The sequence below is a fragment of the Bradysia coprophila genome, unplaced genomic scaffold (assembly GCF_014529535.1).
Source record: "Bradysia coprophila strain Holo2 unplaced genomic scaffold, BU_Bcop_v1 contig_732, whole genome shotgun sequence".
Lineage (NCBI taxonomy): Eukaryota > Metazoa > Arthropoda > Insecta > Diptera > Sciaridae > Bradysia > Bradysia coprophila.
The window spans coordinates 2,429,963-2,451,949 of NW_023503972.1; the positions used below are offsets into that span (position 1 = coordinate 2,429,963).

Genomic DNA, 21,987 nt, shown 5'->3' on the forward strand with positions numbered 1-21,987 from the left:
ATTATCCTGAATTGCAATTCAGTTGATCGACCACTTGAGAACAGTTAATAAGTATATTATATGGTGCATACGTAGCGCGAAATAGTGATGGGAGACGTTCAAAATTATCGATAATATCAATCGAAAGAAATTATCGATATTCGATTAATCATATCGTTATCGATATTTTGGTAATTATCGATAATTATCAAAATATCGAAATTCGATAATTATCAAAATATCGATATTTTGATATTTATCTAAAAATTCATGATAATATACCGATATATCGGAATATATCGATAAATATCGGATTTTCGGGCTGAAATATTGATATATCGAATTATCGATATGTTGATAATTATCAAAATATCAATAATTATCAATTATCGATATTTTTTTGATAATTTTCGATAAAAAAAGTCGATAATTATCGATTATCGATAATCGATACTTATCGATAATCATTATCATTATCGCCCCTGCCTAGCGCGAAATGTTTATCTACCAGAGCTAAGACGGCTGTGTTAAGCTAAAACACTGTATCGAACTTGTGTCTTTACGTTTAAAGAGCTTTCGAGAGCTTGAAGCTTCATTTGTGTTCCACTTTTTTCAACAGAATTTAAAAGAAGCTGAAAACGTTCAAAAGCTCTCCAAAGCTCAAACAATGCGATACGGTGTTTTGGCTTAATACTGCAGCGGTTGTAACATTTTTTTTCAGAATTAAATTCTTTCTTGTGATAAAAGATTTTTCTGTTTGTAAAACTCTATAAATTTTCTGTGGAAACCAATTCCCTGTCTGCCCTACATTATATACTATGTAGTATACCTTCTTTGGGTGTACGTACCTATACCATTTATTTTTCTATTTATTCATTGACTACTTCCTTCCTTTATTTATGAGATTTAAGCATTCTGCCGTGTTAAGTCAATATATTGTAACTTTGTGTACTGTGTAACAGCAATCGATCGAAAGCTTTCAGCTTTCATGAGAAAAGTGGAAGATTTCAGTAGAATACAAAGAAACTTAAAGCTCGCGATAGCTCTCGGAAAGCGAAGTCTCAAATGTGACACATTATTTTGACTTAATACGGCAACTCTAAAATTGGAGTACTTAATGTGCTTGTCCAAAACTAAAGTTGGTTAAGTCAAATATGTAATTTACATAAGAAAAATCGTATCAGTTTTCACTGAATGTCATTACTATTACAACGTTAGATCATAGTTCTTGATCGCAAGGCTCAAATTAGAAAGTTTTAGATATTTGTTAAAGTTTCACCGAAAAATAATTCCTCCGCCTACGTATGAATCATCGGATTTTGTGTAACTTTTACACAAAATTGAGCCAAAACAAAACTTGATTCACACAATAAACTTTTTGATGAGAGGCGGTTTACGAATTAAATTTCGTATTTTCATTTGTTGTTTTGAATCATCCTCTTCACAAATGTGAAAATATTTTCGGGATTACTGAAGACTGGTAAACAACAGAAAGTAAAATGAAATCTTATTTCTCTGCAAACACATCGTTGTCTCTGTTCTAAGGCTTTACGGTTTTTTTTCTTCAGTGTGAGGTGAAGTTGAACAGCTGACACAACAAAAACTTTTCTTCCCTACTTCTAACAGACAGCCCAATATTTGCGTTAGCAAATGGACAGATTTATATTTTACGAGAATACAATACCCGCCCTAGCTCAGGAAATGATGATTATTCAAAAAGTGAGATTTAAATTCCGTGAAAATCACCGAAGACCAAGGGTAATCAAGTGCATTGAAGTACATTCGTCCGTAAAAAATCTATGATGTACTTTTGAGTTCGCCTGCCAATATGTGTTAAAAAGCTGTGAAAGCTTTAGATAATAGGTGAACTTCATGTGTATGATTTACTTCAACATCGACAGAAAACGTACCGAATTCATATCCACATTGCATGTGTGTGCAAACAAGCAAAACAGTAGAACGTACAAGTTTAAATACGATTAGCTGCTGCATCGATAGATTAAACTGGTCACCATTCTCAAAGGCGGCACTATTCATGAGCTGCAAAAATGCACACAGATGCAAATAAAAAATTCTGTCATAAGTTTCGAGATAAAACTTTTTTCTACGAAAAATGTTTAAATCTTTACACTCAAATAAATCCACATATTCGAAGAATACCGGACAATATTAACATGTTTGCCATCCGTAAAGGTATAATATCTATATCTTGATCGAGTGGGTAAAAAAGTTTCGTAAAAAAAAACTGGCAACTTTTTAACCTGGACTTTTAGCTTCAGTTTCAAAATATAAAACGTCCGTTGGAAACTTTGAACTTTAGCTTGTCGATTTAATATTTTATGTATTTTATGGAAATATTATTTTAGAATTTACCGTTTACCTATTCATGCTGTACATTCTGTAGCTATGAAGAGTTTTTCAATAGAATTCGCTGCTCTGCTCTGCCAAGGTCTATGAGATATATCAGAATCTTTGTATTTAATTGACTGTTAGACGACTTCATTCATTGATTTAATTCATAAAATGAGACTTGCTTTTCATTTTCAGTAACGTCTGCTGCTTTTCCGGATTCTATCGCAAAATCTACTCAAAGAAAATTAGTTCAATTTCTGATTTCGTCAAATTGTCGTTCATAAGATAACTTATCAAAGTGGTTGGGTTATTTTAACATTTCAGAAACGGAAAACGGTGTCGCAACACAACTATTTAATCTGTTATTTCATTTGTTCAGTCGATCTCCGAGTGATTGATACAAAATCTATAACTTCAATGCATGCCTGCAACCAGGTGGCGCTCAGAGTGTGCTGAGCCGCCTCTGAAAGGATCAATTTTTTTTATATTTTTTTCCAATACAAAACAATTTTGTTTGACTTTTCCTCTTCTCTAAAATATCTACATCATGCATGCTGGTTACGTGTCCGCTTCAATGATTGTTTAAAAAATATTTCGCTATGCTACGGAACGCATTTTAAAATAGCGAATTGCATGTGTGCTTTGTAGAGCTTTCGAAAGCTTCTTTTGGATTTCATTGACAAAGTGGAAGATTTCAGTGGAATACAAAAGAAGCATAAAGCTCCCGATATATCTTCAGAAGCTGCGACACAAATGCGATACGTTATTTTGGCTTACCACAGTACTTTACAATTAACTACCATTTCTTCGTTGAAATATGATCTGTTTCCTGTTAGTAAACAGACTAAACATTGATGAGTAATTATGTTAAAAAATTTCATCTTCCTCAAAGTGTTACGAAGCACATCTTTGAGGACTTGATCAATTACAGAGCGCCACTTTATGAATTTGACTTTGTTTTTCATAGTTGTTTTAATCGGATGAAAAATTCATCCAATTAAAAAAAAAGTTTGGTGATTTAATGTCATAACATTTTAAACTGCTTGCAGCTAAAACACCAACGGATCAAAGTTTTCGCATGTACCATTTTTTCCTCAAAAATATTCCAACCGAAGCATAACGAACTTTGTTATTATTCTCTTTTTAGTTTGTCCCATTTTTTTTTTAACCATTTATTGTTATTAATTCAACATTTCCAACAAAAAATGTTCCTTTGAAAAATGGTCAAAGCGAAATTGGTAATAATCGTTGATTATAATCGATGTTGTTAAATTTGATTAAAATGAACTTGTACATCGCATGTCTCTGACAACGTATACACCATAAACTCAATTCAATTGGGAAATACATTCAATTTTCATGTTTCTTTCACAAATTTTTTTTATTTGTATTTTATTCCCCTGTGACCATTTAGGTTCATTCAATAAAAATTCAATTTTTACATTTTTCCCTTTATTGCTGTCTCTTTCCCTCTTCATGTCACGTATGTATTTTTCAATAGATTTCAATAATGTCTTCCCATCCACTCATGTAATACGAAAAAGCTATCTATAATAATACGTAACACACTCACATGCGGTATATAGAATGTTACCTGACAAAACATATCGTCTAATCTATATACGGTTGAGACGAAATATTAATCACACCCTTTAATAATCATCAAAAGGGTTGGCTGGTTTATCCACCTGTATAATACAATCTATATGAATGTGTAATACAGTGCCTAATGTTTGCAGAAAATATCACTTGTAGAAAACCACCGACATATTAACATGATTACAACACCAAATTTATGTACACGCAATGCCTCAAGTATTATTTTAAATATTACATTCGGTTTATACGTATATGCACAGTCTATACGAAGATAATATTTATGTGTGTGGCAAATATTACACGACGAACTGTTGAAAACACACAAAAATTATATTTTAATCTCAACGAGTACATACCTAATAAAACCTCCATTTAATTTAATAAAACTTCAACAAACAAAGTACGTAAAACCAACCAATTGCCATATATATACTAGCTATAGGTATATTACACGCTATAGAGACACATAGCGCTACGGCGTATATATAATGTACACAATACGCGTATATTCATTCATCATAATCATATTAAAAGACATTTAAATTAAAATTATTATTCATCTAAAATAATACACACAACTTGTAAATTAATTGAAATTATAGAGAACCCGAGAGAGAGGAAGGTCGAAATGAAAAATAAAATACAAGAAAAAACCGAACGCAGGAATAATGAATATGAATTACATTTAAATATATAGAGAGAAAAAAAGTACGACAAAAAACACGCCTGAATCATGAGACACTTGGTGGAGTTGATGGAAAAGTTTTAACTTGAATTGGGGTGTATATTTGGTTCACACAAGTGATTTTAAAGAGGGATGATAAAAGTTCAAACAAAAGCATGAAATGAAAAGAAAAAAAAAATGAAAAACGAAGAAAAATGATATACTTCTGATAGGGTGATCATAATGCTAGAACGATTTTGCAGTTTTCAATTGAATTGGTAAAGAGTCAAACCTTTATTCATGTGAGCTTTAATCGAGGCTTTTGCCTATATCTCGTATATCGGCATTTTGAGTCCCAATAGCACCACGGTTTGAGGCCAATGGTAAACTATTATATTACCATTTACGAGAAACATTTGTTCTACGGCGTCTATTTTTTTAGCCCTAAAACGACTCTAACGACGTTGAAAGTCCTAACAAATATTGAAAAATATGTCGTACAATCTGCTACTTCTTTTGTTTTATGTATCACCAAATCTTGTACTGACTTTGTTTTGTGACACATTTTGTTTATTAAGAGAACTTGGCATCGTCATTTGTTGTTGACGTCGTTGTTAATAACAGATGATTAGCAGTTTATTTTTTTTCGATCTATGTATTCTACACATAATTTTTTTTACTGGCGAATCTATTAAATAGTTTACAAATATCAAGCTCATATAAATCTGTTACTTCTTTTGTTCAACACATAGTCTAGTTTTTGATAGACAACCTATTATTAAACATATTTTAGAACGATCTAAAGTCTGAGCATAAAATCCTTTGAGTTCATAAAGACAACAAATGTTTTCCTAATGTTCTAGTCGCTAGATGGAACCGCTCTAAACGTTTTACCTGACCTCACAATATGTGCTTCATCTTAAAGTTATAATGAAAATGAAAATAACATAAATAATAATCTTTCGCAATATAGTCACTTGGGAGTCCATGAAATGGAAATGGTCACTCATCTCTCTGTCAAAAACCATAAAATAGATTGAACTACTGAAGTAGCAGATTTAACGATTATATGGTGATACACTTGGGGTCATTCAGATAGTGCGTATGATTAAAAAGGTGATTTTTAGAATTCTTTCTCACATGCACTCTAAGTCTAAACTACATAAGAAGAAAAATTAAAAATGTATGAAGTGCGCGCTTTAGTCTGATCTGCTCTTCCCAAAAACAGGGTGCGCCATACTCCTTGACATTTCTTAAAGTCTAAAGTGCCATAATATAGTCATTACAATAGGCAGTGACGAACGTAATTGGCTTCAACGGTAACACCTACCAAATAGACAAATTCTTTGAAAGGCTGAATGAATTCGAACAGTAAATGCAGAAAGAAATGTAAATTTCGTGGAACTATAACATTAGATTTCACAAAATAAAATCCCAATTACCGTCGTCATAGGTGTAATATGAGAAATCAGTGTGTAGGTGTGTTCGATGATAAAAATCTTACAGTAACATGATTTTTCTTGGAAGGTTTAATCTTAACATGAAAATAATCATCGCTAAAGCGTGGGTTACTCGACACTTAAAGTGGTATAAATTTACCTTTTTTCACCCAAAACGGTATACAGAACGACCCTGTTTATGTTGTACATTAAAATGTTAGGGTTTCTCTTGTACAGATTTTTTTGTTTCTGTTAGGGCATAACTTTCCATCAATCTCTGTTCTAATTTCCATTGCGATAGGATCATATCAATAAAACTTTTCATTTTTTTTTCTTCTTCTTCTTCTCTCGGTTGTGTAAGGTATAAGTCTATAAAATCGTTTTGATTTGTATCACTTCTGAAATGTTTGAACAATTTGAACAATTCAATGAAAATGTTATCTTGTTCCTTCTTAATGAACTTCCTAGCATTGATTACGGGGTACGATAGAAACGGGTATGATAAATTGTTTTCGCGTTTTTATTTCTTCTGCTTTCCATTTTTCCATAATTTTTTTCTTTCGTTGTTGTTGTTGGTAATGTTTAATTTCATAAATTGGTTTCTGTCTTTTTGGTGTTTCTTGGGTGTTCCATTTCCCAAATTTTTGGGAAAATAAAGAGCACAGTGTTTGATTACGAAAAAGAAAAACATTTTGAATGAGTAAATTAAAGGGAATTAATTTTGTGAAATTTAATTGCGCATAACAGATTAGGCAAATGAGAGGTTACTCACTTTTCTTTTTGCGTTTTACTATACACCGGGAGCGGAAATTATGAAACAAAAAAAAAATATTTCCTTGTCGAGGCGAAGTTTCGATTCGTTGGAAAATCAATTTTTTCTTTGGTTAGTGATGTACGCCGTGTCGGTATGATAATTAATGTAATTAATTTCGAAACGGATTTTGTTTTTAATTAAAAAGCATTTCCTACATAATCAACATAATTTATAAGCAGCGCCCATCACTCCCCAATGGATGCTTGTCTCATATTCGGCTAATAAATGTGTTTTAAATTTGTATGTACCAGCGGGGATTATGATACCAATTTCAATTTTTCGACGTGATATTTTAACTGGAAAATTTTCATTTATCTATCAAACGATGAAGAAAAAATCCTTGCTACTTTTTCTCCTTTCTCTGAAACAGAAGGAACCATGAACGACCATTCAAAGAATAAATTTAAATAATTTTATTATTCCATGCATATACCTAAGCGCAAATTAAACTTAAGCAAGAAAAAAAATGGTTATCTTAAATGAAAACAATGTTATCGCAAGATTGTGTACATCCGACGGTGCTGGTATAATAGAAAAGTAAAACGAAGAAGAAAATTTATTTTCTGACTCTCCCCGACCGACAGAAAAAGGATATTTTTCCTCGTGCAATACGTAACGAGAACATCACGAGCCACACGTATTGTTATAAAAATTGTTTTACATTTTCGGCAGCATAATTAAATTAGCTTTAAACGCAAAGACAGATAGCTTTATTGGACAGATTGTTATTAAGGCGAAACATTTTCTTTTTGGAATTCATTTTTGTCGTTTAATGTTTATATTAAACACTCGACTTATGATGTGATTCCATGGATATGTAGAAGATTATACACAAACACAGCCACAGCAAAACCACTAAATCTTATCTTTTTCCTTTCTCATTTCAGATCAAATACAATCTCAGCACCGAGCTATAATCTGTCAAAAAAATTGGAGCCATTCAAAATCAAGAGAATAAAAAAAAGTCAGGCAACTTGGCCACACGTTCTTTAAATAATAACAGATCACAGAAGGTAAGTCCTTATATAACAATATAACAAATTCCATTTGAACTTCCTCTTGACTCTTCAAATCTTGAAAGAAATGTATTTGTAACAAAATCTGTCAATACTCCATGCATAACGACATCGTCGTCATCATCTTCAGTTCAATATTGAATATTACATGAGTGCAATGCCGGACGAGACACTCGGATCGCGTATAGGAGAAAAAGAAATAAATAAATCGTCCACTCATGTTTCACTTGTAGTTTGTAGTCTTTCGGTTTCAATTCCATGCTTATTACCATTGCAGTCAATAAAGTACCGTTGTTTTCGACATATTTATACACTTTGATCAAAAACCCATAATATGTCTTCCAAATCACATTTATGAATAAGATAAGTGGCTACTGCTGTCTTTATAGCAAATTGATTGATACAACAAACGAAGTAAAAGATTTGTTTCAAACACAGGACTTTAAATTAGCAGATTTTATGATTGCAAAAGAAAGGACATAAAGAGAAGTTTACGAGTTGACGGAGATTCGGTGTCTTTAAGAACTGATAAACTGAACAGGGTACGTACCTTAGAACGTTAGTGAGGACTGGGGATGTCACTCTCATACAAAATATTTTCAAGATTGAACTGATTGGAAAGTGCTTTTGTCTTTGGCGAGACACAAAAGTCACTGTACAATATTGTCTCTGAGTCTTGAGATTATTACTTTTTTTTGCAGTAATCGGAATTTGTTTGAAACTTGCCCAAGTCCCTGTGAGGTCATAATGTTCGATGATTTTATCATTTCAAGGCATATACAAACTGCGATTTATAGTGATAATCGATGATGTAACCGAATTAGTTATTGTATGGATTTTTACATTATATTCAAGCACTAGTGCGTAAAAGTGACTTGCGTTAATAAATTATTCAATTCAGCATCATAATTTGCCAAATTTGAATAAATCGTTGTATGAATATCGGTATACAAAGTACTTAGATTCAAGATGTGTATTTTGACACACGGCCTGCTGCCTCCCGTCATAATCAGACATCTAGATCCAACTTTGCACTCGATGTCAGAAATAAGCAGTTCCTAACTTGTGTTTTATCTGAAACTTTGCGGAGACTCTGTGTTGTCAATCTAGACTTCGGATCGACGATTTTCTCATCTTTTGCGCAAAATTTCCATTAAGGCACGCATATTATTCGGAAAATTGCTAACACAACTTTCCCTACACACCCCATTTACTTTAAGTGATTTCTATTTTGAATTTGTTTGTAAGGACCCCCACAGTCTGTGTCGACGACGGAGAATATTCATCATATAGAAACTATGTGCAGACCGACAAGTGTTGAATATTCAAATTATCTCGTTCACCGCAACCACATTGTCCTCTGTAATTATGATGGTGATGCTATTAAAATTGTGTTCGATGAAATAACGGGGATATTTGCAGCCACAGCGTTTCATTATCCATTTACCGTAATACTAAACGTCGGTTTTGGGCCATACAGTTTTAAGTAATAATTTGTTAAGCAAATTCAAGATGATTCCGCGAATCCTTTCTTGGAAAATTTAATCCGCAGTATATTACGGTGTGGTTGTTAAAAATATAACCGACATTTTCTACGAAATATGCGACGAATTTACCTAACGGTTTCACTTGATTCTATACATATCTGGTATAACCATCCGTATGTGGTGGATTTGATACGACAGAAATGCTTCGTTTCAAATAAATTCAAAATGTTTTAGGTTTCCAGTTTCCACCATTATTAAAGTATTTATTTTACATTTTTATATTTTTTCCTTTATTTTGTGTATTCATGCCGAGTAACATGTTGAAGGTTGTAGAGAAAGATACCTCAAGAACGATCCTTATGATAATGAGCTGTTTCCACTAATGAGGGAATGTACGATAACTTTCAATGGCTCTTTTAACTTTCAAAAGAGGGAAGGAGAGGTGCTGGCTAAAAAACAGTTCATGTGTTCGGATGATGTACATGTACAGATCCTCCCGGTACATTATGGTTCGTACATTCAATGTACGTGTAGTATATGATTGTAGTGGGTGCTTAATGATATACTGTTAGGTGTGAGAGAGCAAAATACCACACCACAGTGAAAGGAAATTGAGATAAGCCACGTTTCGAAGAATTAAATTAAAATATATATTCGGTCAATGGGCGCATTTAAGTGTGTAAATAACCATTTTAGGGGAAATGAGAGCACAAAGTTTTTTTTGTACATAAATTCATGTAAATTTGCGGTGTGGAATTATCTACCTCCATAAATGTAAAAAGAAAATGTTGGGCACAGCTTTTGACATTGAAACATCAGAATGTTATGCCTTACGAACTACATTCATTGATTTAATTTAAAATATTTCTGAACGAAATGACACCAGAATATCCAATTGAATTTGACACTTCTATTGATCTAATTCTTCGATAGATTGGTAGGAAATCTCTTACTTCACTTACTTAAGATCGCATTATCCAGAGATGAGCCGTTATATCCAGGGCCTATTTTCGATCATTTAAATTCTCCAAATTATCAGAAAATTCTTGAAATTATTGAAAAATTATCAAAATTCTCCAAAAATAAATTTAAGAATTTCGATAATTTTTGGAGAATTTAGAGAATTTTTCGATAATTTCGAGAATTTAAATTGTCGAAAATAGGCCCTGGTTATATCGTTCGGCTTCTATCGTTAACATATAATGACAACAGTGACATCTCGCAAAGCAGCGTGTGGGGATGACGTTTCTTTATTTTGCAAAATTTTGTTTTGATGAGTAAAACACCCTAAGTCTCTGTAGAATAATTTGTTTATCTACGTTTGGGATTAGCCCTCGGCTTGGGATACAAACCTCCCCCTTAAAGATAAACCAATTTTTCCACTGATGCGTAATGTTAAAACTCTTTTCCTGACGACTTAGTTACTAAAAAATAGTTATTTACGTATCTGTTGTGGACGGTATATTTTAGGCAATTTCGCGAGTTGTAGCCCGAACGAAGTGAGGGCGACAAGCGAAAGTGCCTAAAATAAACCGTCCACAACAGATGCGTATACAACTTTTCATGCCGAGGGCCCAAATTACGAGAAAAATTCCGTAATTTTTGCCCAAGGCATGAAAAAAGTTTTTTTTTGATACCAACATTGAAAAATGATACTTTCGCCCCGCATATGAGGGGCGAAAGTAAAAAAATGCATCCCACGGGGAGAAAGTACTTAACGAAGAGCGAACGCAACTGAACGAACAGCGAAAGTGACTGACGTCACAGAAAATGAGAGAAATGAGTCGAGTTGTCAACAAAATCCGCTCATATTATGCAGAATACTTTGATCAAAATTGTAAAACACTGTGCGCCAGTGTTCTTATTGAAATTAGCATACAAAGTTGATACTTTTTGTTACTGAATGATTTGTTAGTTATATCTTAATTTTTGTGTGTGTTATTGTTGTGATGGCTAAATTATATTATTGCCTTCGGCGCGGGCTCCAACTCTCGCACACGGTTGAATTTTTTTACTTTCGCCCCTTGTCATTCAATGTACTATTCCAACGCACTGACGAAAGGTTTGTTTGTAAAAGCCGTTGTGATAATAGTAGATTGTACATCAAGTTACACAAAGTCGATTTTTGTAGCACTTCCCCTAACTTTTCATACAAGCGGAGCGAGAGTACAACATACAAACACCGAAATAATTGCAACAAACAAAACGCAAACGACACTAATCCGTTTCATTTCAATGCAAGTGAAGAAATTTATGTGGTGTAGCCATAGATTTTGACGCAAACAATGAAAAATCTCACTTATCAACGTATCACTTATCTCACTGACTCTGAATTCTTGGTAGAATCAAGGGAACACTTACACTTGTCTTCATTTGTGCGGGTCTTCAGATATCAACGTTAATTGTAAAGTATAAAGTTTCGTCTTCATAAATTTTCTCGGTATTAAATTTCCCTCTCATCGAAACGGGCTGAAAAATTAAAATTTTAAACGAAAATAAATGGAAAAAGTCCGGTGAAAATGCGTTCCATCTTAATAAATTGTTTGTATTAATAAAGTTTTGCGCTAAGAATGCTTATAAATATAGACGATCTTCCGTCAAACGTCTGTGCGGAGATGAATAAGTTTTTAAGTGCAAAACGGAAGTATTTCTGAGATTTAATTTTTTTTAAAGATTTGGTCGTCACATTTAGTAAAACTTAATCAAAATCATTGCTGGTTTTACCGATTTTCGTGTTTGATTTATTTAAATCTCTTTAGATATTACTGCTAACAAATCATGTTCCTCGTATAGACTATATGGATTCCTCATTGCACTAAGTAACTTATGTCAGCAGTAACTGACAATATTATAAAGAACGCAATAAATCAGCGTGAAAGTCGATGTTTCTTTGATGAATTTCCGATAGATTTTGTCGTCGTTAGAATAAAATCGTCTTAAAGAAATTCTCTATGTCGACAATATGTCGTTCAAGTTTTCTTTTTCTTCCGACAAGAGCTTATTTCGTAGTCTTCCAATTTGCATAAAATGGATAGACTCCCACACAGCAACTCAATCTGTATTATTCAGTTCAGATGGAATGTACTTCTCCTCATTCTAATTAAGAAAAAAGTCTTTAAAGTTTCATTTCGAAGATAACAAAATTTTATGTTAATAGTCTCTGCGTTATGCGAACGCAAACCAGTCAGAAACATCCTGAATCTGCATGCTAATTTCATAAATATCAAATTGATTTATTAAATATTCAAATCCGCAAACTTATTACCGTCCCTACAAAAGACACAACAGCCAAGACTAAACGAATGAAGCGGATACATAATGTTTCCACTTTTCTTTTTCTTTAAGTAAAAAATCTATGCAAAACAAAACAAAAAAAAACGTAAAGTTTTTATACCCATTTCGCTTCACACTTTACACACTAAAAGCGAATATAATTCCGTAAAATATATATCATTCTCTCGGATACACAATAAACAACCCTTTTCGACCTTGACATTAACTAGATAATACATCAAACCCTTCAAGTAAGACCGAAAGAGTTTTGTATTTTAAGCACCCCCCATATATTTTGACATCAACGATTTTATTGGTTGGTGTATTACTGTAGCGGAGAAAGATTTGTAGATTTTCTTTCAAGCTTTATTTTTTGTATGTGTATTGTGGCTGATGGAATAAAGAAAGTGAACAAAATTTTCACGGCTTTGGCGATATGTGGCCCTGGTTATATGCCATCGGTTTATTCAAGTCGAGACCATAAAAACGATACCCATTATTGTAAGGTCAATTTAAAAAGATGTATGGCAAATGTTCAAATTTTATGTTTTTCGGGCTCTTTTTTATCACAAATTATTTAAAAGGGACACTAAGATTTGTTTTCGCATTTGTAAATCACTTGGACGTGTTTTTTTACGATGCCAGGAGACACTTTTCTATTAAACAAACAAAATAAAAAGAAAAAGAAAAAAATAATAGAAAAGTAAGTAAAGGGAGCAACGGAACCCTATCAAATTTTCAATTCAATCTCATTTCGATAATGTCAAATTAAAATTCACATCAGACTGATAAGGATAAACATGTTGAGCTTATTGTAACAGCAATTTTCAACTACAAAAAACCGATATCCAATATTATTGGAACATTGATAGTCAAACATTATATTTTCTAACTATTTCCCTTAGAGAATAGCTTCTGTCTTTGATGGGAAAATATCGACGGAAAAGAAAATAAAATTTTCAAATCGAAATCATTTGTACTTACATGTGACAATATAAAAGCGTTCATGGAACGTTCATCCGGTTATGTAATTTTTTCTGTCTGGATGTCCTTTGTAAAGTAATTGAATACATACGGAACTGCCAGTGTCTGTTCACAGCTTTGTTGCAAAAGCAAATGTGATTAAATATCCGTTTGAACAGATGGGATTGTAAAATGAATAGAATTGCCAGTTGATTTGCATCACATTGTTGCACAACGATGTTGTAAAGCGAAGTTTGATTTTGAGATTCGCTTAGAATTTCGTGCGGTTGCGATGTGCTCAGTGATATGTCGTGAAAATTTGCGGTCGTAATTGAATACGTGACTGAAATCATATTGCAGCACTAAATAGCTCAAATATGCATTGAAAGCAGGAACACTGATTGCGATCATTATGCTCTTTGTAACAACATTTTGCATTCATTTCGGAAAATCATTTGTGGATTAGAAGGGGCGATGACTTGTGTTTAGGGTATTCATTGTTACCCACTTAAACTGTTAGTCCTGGAGTACGGCATGAATTTTCTCTTCAACAGTTGGCTCACGGTTGTCGTTGCAATAGCCCTATGTCGGTATTATGTCAACCATAAATTAATTAAGTTCTTACTAAAATCGGCTACTGCCTGCTCCATGAGAATGTTGACCATGACATAGCAGTATGCTCCCTGCGAAAATGATCCATTACGTGAAGAATATGTTCGGTTCATTTTATATAAATTCCTTTGTGATAATTTCACATGGGACAGCCACCAAGCCAGAATACATTGAATGCTGATAATTCATTCATTTGGAAATAACTTTGTCATACTTGCAAACTCACTCGTGTTTTTTTAGAAAGAAGCTTCGGTAACTGTCTTGCAGATAAGACTGGAGTATGTACAACTACAAATGAAGTTGCGAGTATCACAAGATTGTTAACTCATGTAATTTTATTCAGTCGTCGAAGGTAATGCGATTCAGACTCTCGGCCGAGCACGTTAGTTCGATGCTGATGACAGCTTTTCTTAAATGGTTGGTTATGACCTACTTGTGTTTCGCAAAATACTGAGCTCATTTCAAAACAGAGGACAAGGCTCTCTACGCAATTATGTATGACATATGACATTACCTCATCACTTGCATTTTGCCATCTATACGAGACAACATCAGCCACCTCCACTTTGTAGTCTTTGTTGCCAAGAGATGACTGGCACTTTCTAAAACATTTACAACTTCCGTAGATAAACACTAGAGATTTCCAATATTTTCCAATATAATTTGCAATATCAGAGTTGAATGCTGTATACTTCCTATGCAGCTAGACTAAGTCTTTGTAATAAACGTGATGCATTTTTCTGCGATAAAAATAAATAATGAAGCACTTGATGGAGTTGACATTTTCCATCCCCGCGATTTCCTTTTTAAATCCCTTGACTGAAAGTCAAGGTCTTGTGACAGTATTTCCTGAATGAATATTTTCTCTTTTCTCGAATAGCACGATAACGGCAGTAAGCATTCGTAGCGGGAATTTTGCGGTCACAGCGAAGCGAGTTGTTTTTTTTAAATTATCTTATCTTTTTAGTGGACAAATTTCTTTTGCGTCAATGGACCTGACCCACCCATATAGTGGGACCTAGTTTTTATTGTCATGCAATTTTACGAAGCAAAGCATTTATCATCTATAACCATGTACCGGACATGTTGTGAATAAGTAAATCATTTAAAATATTTAATTGTATTTGACGCAATTCCACTCGTAACGTCGCAAATTGTAATTACCGCCTAAAACATCGAAATTCTTTGCATAAAATTTCCGAATTTCTCATGAAAATTGTCACTGTTTTGCATATACATTAAAATTCCCCAGGCAAAATGTGTCTACGTAAAAAGTCGAATGAAGAAAAAATTCTATTTCGCGGAAACATGCGGATATTATCAACAACTCACCAACCAACACCAACCCTTAAATCGAGTAATTTATTCTCAACATTTCATTTTTAATTACTATCATCATCATATCATTAACTCAGATGTAGCACGTCTACGTGGCCTTATATTTATTTGATTTAAGTGAATGGCAGAGAACCAGCTATACAACACATATAACCGAAAAAAAAAATAGAAACCAAAAACGAACCAACAAAAAAACCATTTCACCGTCGTCGTCGTCGTCGTGAACATTAACCTAAACACTCTACGTGAATTAAAACATAATTTCAGTAAATAAATTTCTATGCCACGAAAATATGGTTTACATCATTGATATGCCGAGCACTTTATTAACCCGCAAATTTATTTCACTTTTATTTATTCCCATTTATAAACATTATGAAACACACAAATTTCAAATTAGATTTTATATCGCTACTACGCATATCATCCAAAATTTCCATCAGTTTTCTAATTTACAGTCATAAAAAAAATGCCGCATCCTACTCAAGAAAAGCGAGAACCCCTTTTTTTGGGGGTGGGGATGAATGGAACGGTTGTTGGTGGTAAATAAAGCGAGAGAAGTGTGGAAAAAGAAAAACAAATTTCACAAATTTCGTTGATACAGTATAGCACATACAGAGCATTTTGTACCGTATATATGCAAAGTGTTATATAAATAATATGTTTGTGTTATTTATGATCGTTTAGTGTGTACACACACAGGGGCGCACGGATAAGCAGGAATTTCCTCCACATATACACCAGTCGAGCCGACATTCTATTGCGCTATTTTAAATTATCAGAACACATTTTCTCATAATCTCTTCAAAGCTGTGAAATGTAAATGATCATCGAAAAGTTTTCCGAAAGTTCATACCGTGTGATATAGTTTTCCGTGTGCTTGTGCACCCGCTAACACACATTATGCAAACCACATACGGTATACACATTAAAGTAGTTCATTGTGTAATTTGCAAACAAGCCATAAATCGTCAAACACTCACTTCTCTGCTGCCAGGCACTGTGGTAGTAGGAAAATTATTCTTTGTTTTTTCTTTTCTTCCTCTTTTTTTTGCCATTTTTCAAACAGACGCTCCTGTGCAAACACATCCACCTTTAACGTGTGTTTTGTTTTGTAATATTACGTGCAAGCTTAAGAGAGGAAGTTGATAATGTCAAATATACAGAATATCATAATGAAATAAGAGCATAGACACAAAGCACAAGGAGGTGTTTTGCACATAAACTTTTTTTTGTGTGTTTGTCGCACGATAAGAATCCAGCGAAAATGAAAAAAAAAAAAACGGAATATAACATTTAATGGCAAAATAAGTGTACAAAAGTTATTTCCTCATACATAAAAGCACACATACTATGCCGTAATAGAATAGTATAGCGTATTATACATCGTGTATAACCTACCCCCAAATTCATACTGGTGGATTAAGTAGGTACCATGCCTATTTTGTATTTTTGTGTGTACGTAATAATATAGTCATATTGTTGTGCGAAATTTACTGGCATATATATTTTGCACGCACTTTTATATTCCACATTAAACCGGGCGTTCGCTGAATTCCATATATAAAGTGACGTGTCTTATTATATAAAATATTGAATGTAACTCCTCTCTCTCTCCGTCTCTCGCTTACGTCGTCATCCGGAATTCATAACAAATTTTTTTCCCTTCTGGATCCACGGACTTTGTGTAGCGCACTCATAAATACATAACCAGAAAATAGTATAAAAAATAAACAACCAACTTGAACGCACTGGACTGAAGTGAAGAGATATTACAAATGCTCGACCGTCCGAATATTAATGTCAGAGATGAGAAGCTCTATTCTCGATTTATTGTATGTCGAACAATGAAATTTCAATAATTTATATAATACCGAATTCTGATCAAATTTTAGCCATTAAAAGTTTTACTGTGTAGTCACCCGAGGCAATATCCTCTTACATTGATGGTTTTTTGTGGTTGAATATGTTTCTCGTTTCGGATCAATTATGAAAAATTGATTCGCTGAAACGCTGGAAAAAAGTCACTGACATGCAGGGCCTATTTTACGGAAACATGTTTCTCAAGTTTTTGAAAGTTTCCAAAATGTTTCTGAAAAGTTTCCAAAATGTTTCTCAATGTTTCTCAAAGTTTCTTAAAGTTTCTTAAAGTTTCTAGAAAAGTTTCCTTAAGAAACTTTAAGAAACTTTAAGAAACATTTTGGAAACTTTCAAAAGCTTGAGAAACATGTTTCCGTAAAATAGGCCCTGCTGACATGATAAGTAACTTTTGGAGCAGTGAGAAGGAGGGAAGTCTTATCGGTTTACGTTCTTTTACGTACTTTTGCATTTACCGACAACACTTATAGTATAGCACGTGCGAGGTTGTAAATTTTTATTTTGACGAGTACACAAATACGAAATACCGCCCTTCGCGTCAGGTACAACTTCTTTATTCTTCAAAATTAGAATTTGGAACCACGGACGTAATGTGCTATTACTGTCAGGTTTGTAAGTCGAATTGACGACCCTGATTATGAAAAAAATGTCCATTGCTTCGTAAACACTCTAGCTACAGTAAAACGCAAATACTGACCACACCAATCATGATTTTTTTTTCAAAATCTGTTCACGGAAGCGGAAGTTAGGATTCACAGACTGAGCGCTACTCGGCTGCTTTGGTGTTGTTTGCTTATATCTTCTCAGATTCTCTCAAATCCGTTTTATTTGAAGGAAGACAATGCAGATCGTAAAGCGATGGGATGGTTTTCAATTCCCTAAGAAAAAAGCCAACAGCCGCCACATAGAACTTTAACAACGCACTTCAAGCAAAATTACTTCGAGTGACAGCTGCCAACTAGAGTATTTTGTATGAAAATTTGTCGACATTTTTTTACAATGTCAAAATCTGTTCAGTTCCAGTACTCTATTTGGAGTATCACTCACGCCTTGATTTTAATGTAAATATCTCGGTAAAAATGATACTTAGAGAGTTGCTGCCAAGTGAGAAGTGTTTGGTTATCTACTTAATACTTCATACATCAAATTGAATCATATGAGACCCATCTGCTCTACAACTAATAAAAACTTAGGACAAAAGAGATGCTCGATTTTGTGATAGAATTTTATACGTTTTACTCTCTCAAAATCATGCATCTCCAGGCCCGGGCTGGCGACGCCCGATGTGCCTTTTGCTTCTGGACGCTCCTCAGACCAATAAAATTTATTGAGGCGCCTCTGAGCCTTTTTCAGCCAATTCGCCCGATGCGCCTTTTGGTAGCCAGTCCAGCCCTGTGCCCTGTGCATCTTTTGGGCACTAAGTTTTTTCTATGAGTTGTGGATCATCTACACTTATAAGTTTATAACTTTTCTGGAGAACTACTGACTGTGTCTACGTTTACACTATTCACTCGTACGGATCACTTCTTATGTTTACTTTGGTATTTGCATGAAAACTGCATTGGAATTCTTTTCGGAATTTACCGATGTTTGGGAAATTGTTACATACGAACTTCTTCTATGAGTTAGTATTCGAGTGATGCAACAATAAGTTGAAAGAAAATGTTTTCCCCAGAGTATGTCAAAAGAATTTCGTTTATGTGACGTAAAGTTTTTGGTAAAGATACTACGACTACATTATGAATATAGACACCTCTAGTGAAATATAGCGAAAATGATCTAGATAGTCTTGTCAAGGACTTAAGCTTGTCAAATACTTAAAGCTTGTCATGCATTAAAAGCTTGTCATTCACTGTAAGCTTGTCATGCACTGAAAGCTTATCAAGCTCTGAAAGCTTATCAATCATTCCAATTATTATTATTTTTCAAATTTAATTGACTTGCAGAGCGACAAGACTCTCCTTCCTCAACAGTTTCACTGATATTCCATTCAACAGCGAAAACAAATTTCATTTTCTTTTTCTCTTTTCCCTTTTCAGAGTTTATGTGCTGATGAAAATTGTGACAAATCCGGTAGCCTCCAGATACAAGACAGTGGACGATCTGTTGTTGTGTCATCGCCTAGCAAAAGTACCGCTGAGAACGGTGCCAAGGGTAAGGGGACCATGCGTGAGGCTTTTCCTAGCCTCCCGTTTGGTTCCCCGGCTTTGGACAGAGACAGTCGTGGCAAAGACAGAACGGTAGAACGTGACGCCCAACAGTTGAACGCTACGAATTTATCATCATCAAGTATTTCCACGAGCCCAGCTACACACACACATCGGGACGATTTTCCTAGAAACATTGAACGAGAGAGCTCTTTCTCGGTGATTAATACTGACGGTGAGTCGGATTTTTTAGTTGTTGTTATGCTACATCCTGCACTCTCGTTTGTCGATGATAATTATACTACGTGATGTTGCAATCCAATTTAAAAATAGATAAATAATTAACTCAAGTAGCCGTGCAGTAATCTATGTATACACAATCTTGTGAATTAAATCTGTCAACGTTGCATTATTGCATTAGTCGTACACACACGATTGAGTCAAGTTTGTTATATAATTCATGTACACAGATGATCGTTCTCTCAGTCCGTAACATTTGTCTATCGTATCAACATCGCTGAATAAATTAGTTTTACACTGTACCAAAGCTGTTATTATTTACACAGTCGTTCGAATCATCAGAAGGAATCTGGATTAAACTTCATAGGTTATGGGCCCAGAACACCCGGAAAATTAATTCGAAGTCAGAGTGAAGTGTGCCAGTAAAATTTTTTCATTGCCGGCGTGCATTTACGAACAAAGAAAGTCTTCAAGGTTGCGGCGGTACGTTCGAGAACTTTCTGTTTGGAAATTTACGAACAAAGAAAGTCTTCAAGGTTGCGGGTATGACCAGCAAAGCCGATCGTTTCTCGAAGCTGAAAGGCCGGGAAAATTATGATACCTGGAAGATTTCGGCGAAATCGTACTTGGTGATTAAGAAGGCATGGTCATGTGTGGAAAACGGACTGACGAGCGAGGCTACAAGTGTGCAGAAGGAAGCAGATCAAATGGCTTGGTCACAGATCATTTTGCTGATCGATGAATCAGTCTATTCGTATATTGCTGAAACGAAAACGGCGAAGGAAGCCTGGGACGCTCTACAGTCAGCATTCGAAGACAGTGGTTTGTGTAGAAAAGTGAGCCTGCTGAAGCAACTTGTACAGTTGAAATTGTCAGATTGCACGTCGATCGAGGATTTTGTAAATCGTGTGGTAATGACGTCGCTAAAGGTGAAGAAGACGGGACTTAACCTGGATGATGAAATCGTTGCATCACTGATGTTGGCTGGCTTACCTGGTGAATTCAATCCACTGGTCATGGCCTACGAGAATTCATCGGAAAAGCTTACTACCGAAGGAGTGAAGACACTTTTGCTACAAGAAACTAGATTCAACACCGACGATGAAACCAGTGAAGCTCTGTACACTAAGTCAACGAAAAGACGGACGGAAAATTTTCGATGCCATTGCTGTGGTGAAATCGGCCATTTCGCAAAGTATTGTCCTGAGAAAACCAACGGTGAACGCAAGAAAAAAGATTCTGGAAGTTTTCTAATCATGCGACAAGGTGACGAGGCTAACGGTGCGAAAGTTGAACGCAGAAACGAAGAATCCAGAAGTTTATCGACCGTAGTACGAGGCAATCCTCTTTAACGGTGAATCGGTTTTTGTTGAGGTGAATGGAGCAGTGAATTGGTTGCTCAGGTGTTTTTGGAGGCTTTGCAGTGAATTGGTTGCAAGGCAATGTTTTTTTGTTTTATATCCAGCAGTGAATTGGTTGAGGGATTTTGTTTTATATCCAGCAGTGAATTAGTTGCAGGATTTTTTTAAAATGTTTTTCCAACGTTAACAGATAGTGGGGCTGTGAATTAAATCTGTCAACGTTGCATTATTGCATTAGTCGTACACACACGATTGAGTCAAGTTTGTTATATAATTCATGTACACAGATGATCGTTCTCTCAGTCCGTAACATTTGTCTATCGTATCAACATCGCTGAATAAATTAGTTTTACACTGTACCAAAGCTGTTATTATTTACACAGTCGTTCGAATCATCAGAAGGAATCTGGATTAAACTTCATAAATCTGAATAACCTTCCGTTGAAATTTGATTTCCATCATTTTTTCACTCAAATACTGATTCACCGTGCAAATCAAATTAAATTTATTTCGCTTTTCATCTTGAACGAAACTTCATTCACCTTTTTATTGCATTTACGTAAGTGTTTCACACAAAAAACGACTTGTTTTACAATATTGAACCGAGTAACGAAAGGATTTCGCTGCTTTCACCATTATTGCATTTGTTGACTATACGATCTTACTGGAATTTATGTATAAGAGTAATATGAGCGAGCGTAATCTTCTGCTTTTCCCATATAAATTCAATAAACTACATGGTACACTCACAATGTGAAGCACCATAGTGTATGTTCGTACCGAAAGTGTTAGGAAGAACTTAAAGCTGCAAAGCATTTAAGCTCC

General features: G+C 34.5%; 1 protein-coding gene across 2 annotated transcripts in view; it reads left to right on the top strand.

Annotated features, from left to right (window-relative positions):
- LOC119084010 (1-phosphatidylinositol 4,5-bisphosphate phosphodiesterase epsilon-1-like) overlaps positions 1-21,987 on the top strand; it is a 140,947-nt gene that overhangs the window by 73,045 nt on the left and 45,915 nt on the right. For both annotated transcript variants that reach the window (XM_037193823.1, XM_037193824.1), the window contains 2 exons: positions 7,735-7,860; positions 19,454-19,796. In XM_037193823.1, the coding sequence (XP_037049718.1) occupies positions 19,580-19,796 (217 nt within the window). In that variant the 5' untranslated portion in view covers positions 7,735-7,860; positions 19,454-19,579. The remainder of the gene's footprint in view (positions 1-7,734; positions 7,861-19,453; positions 19,797-21,987) is intronic.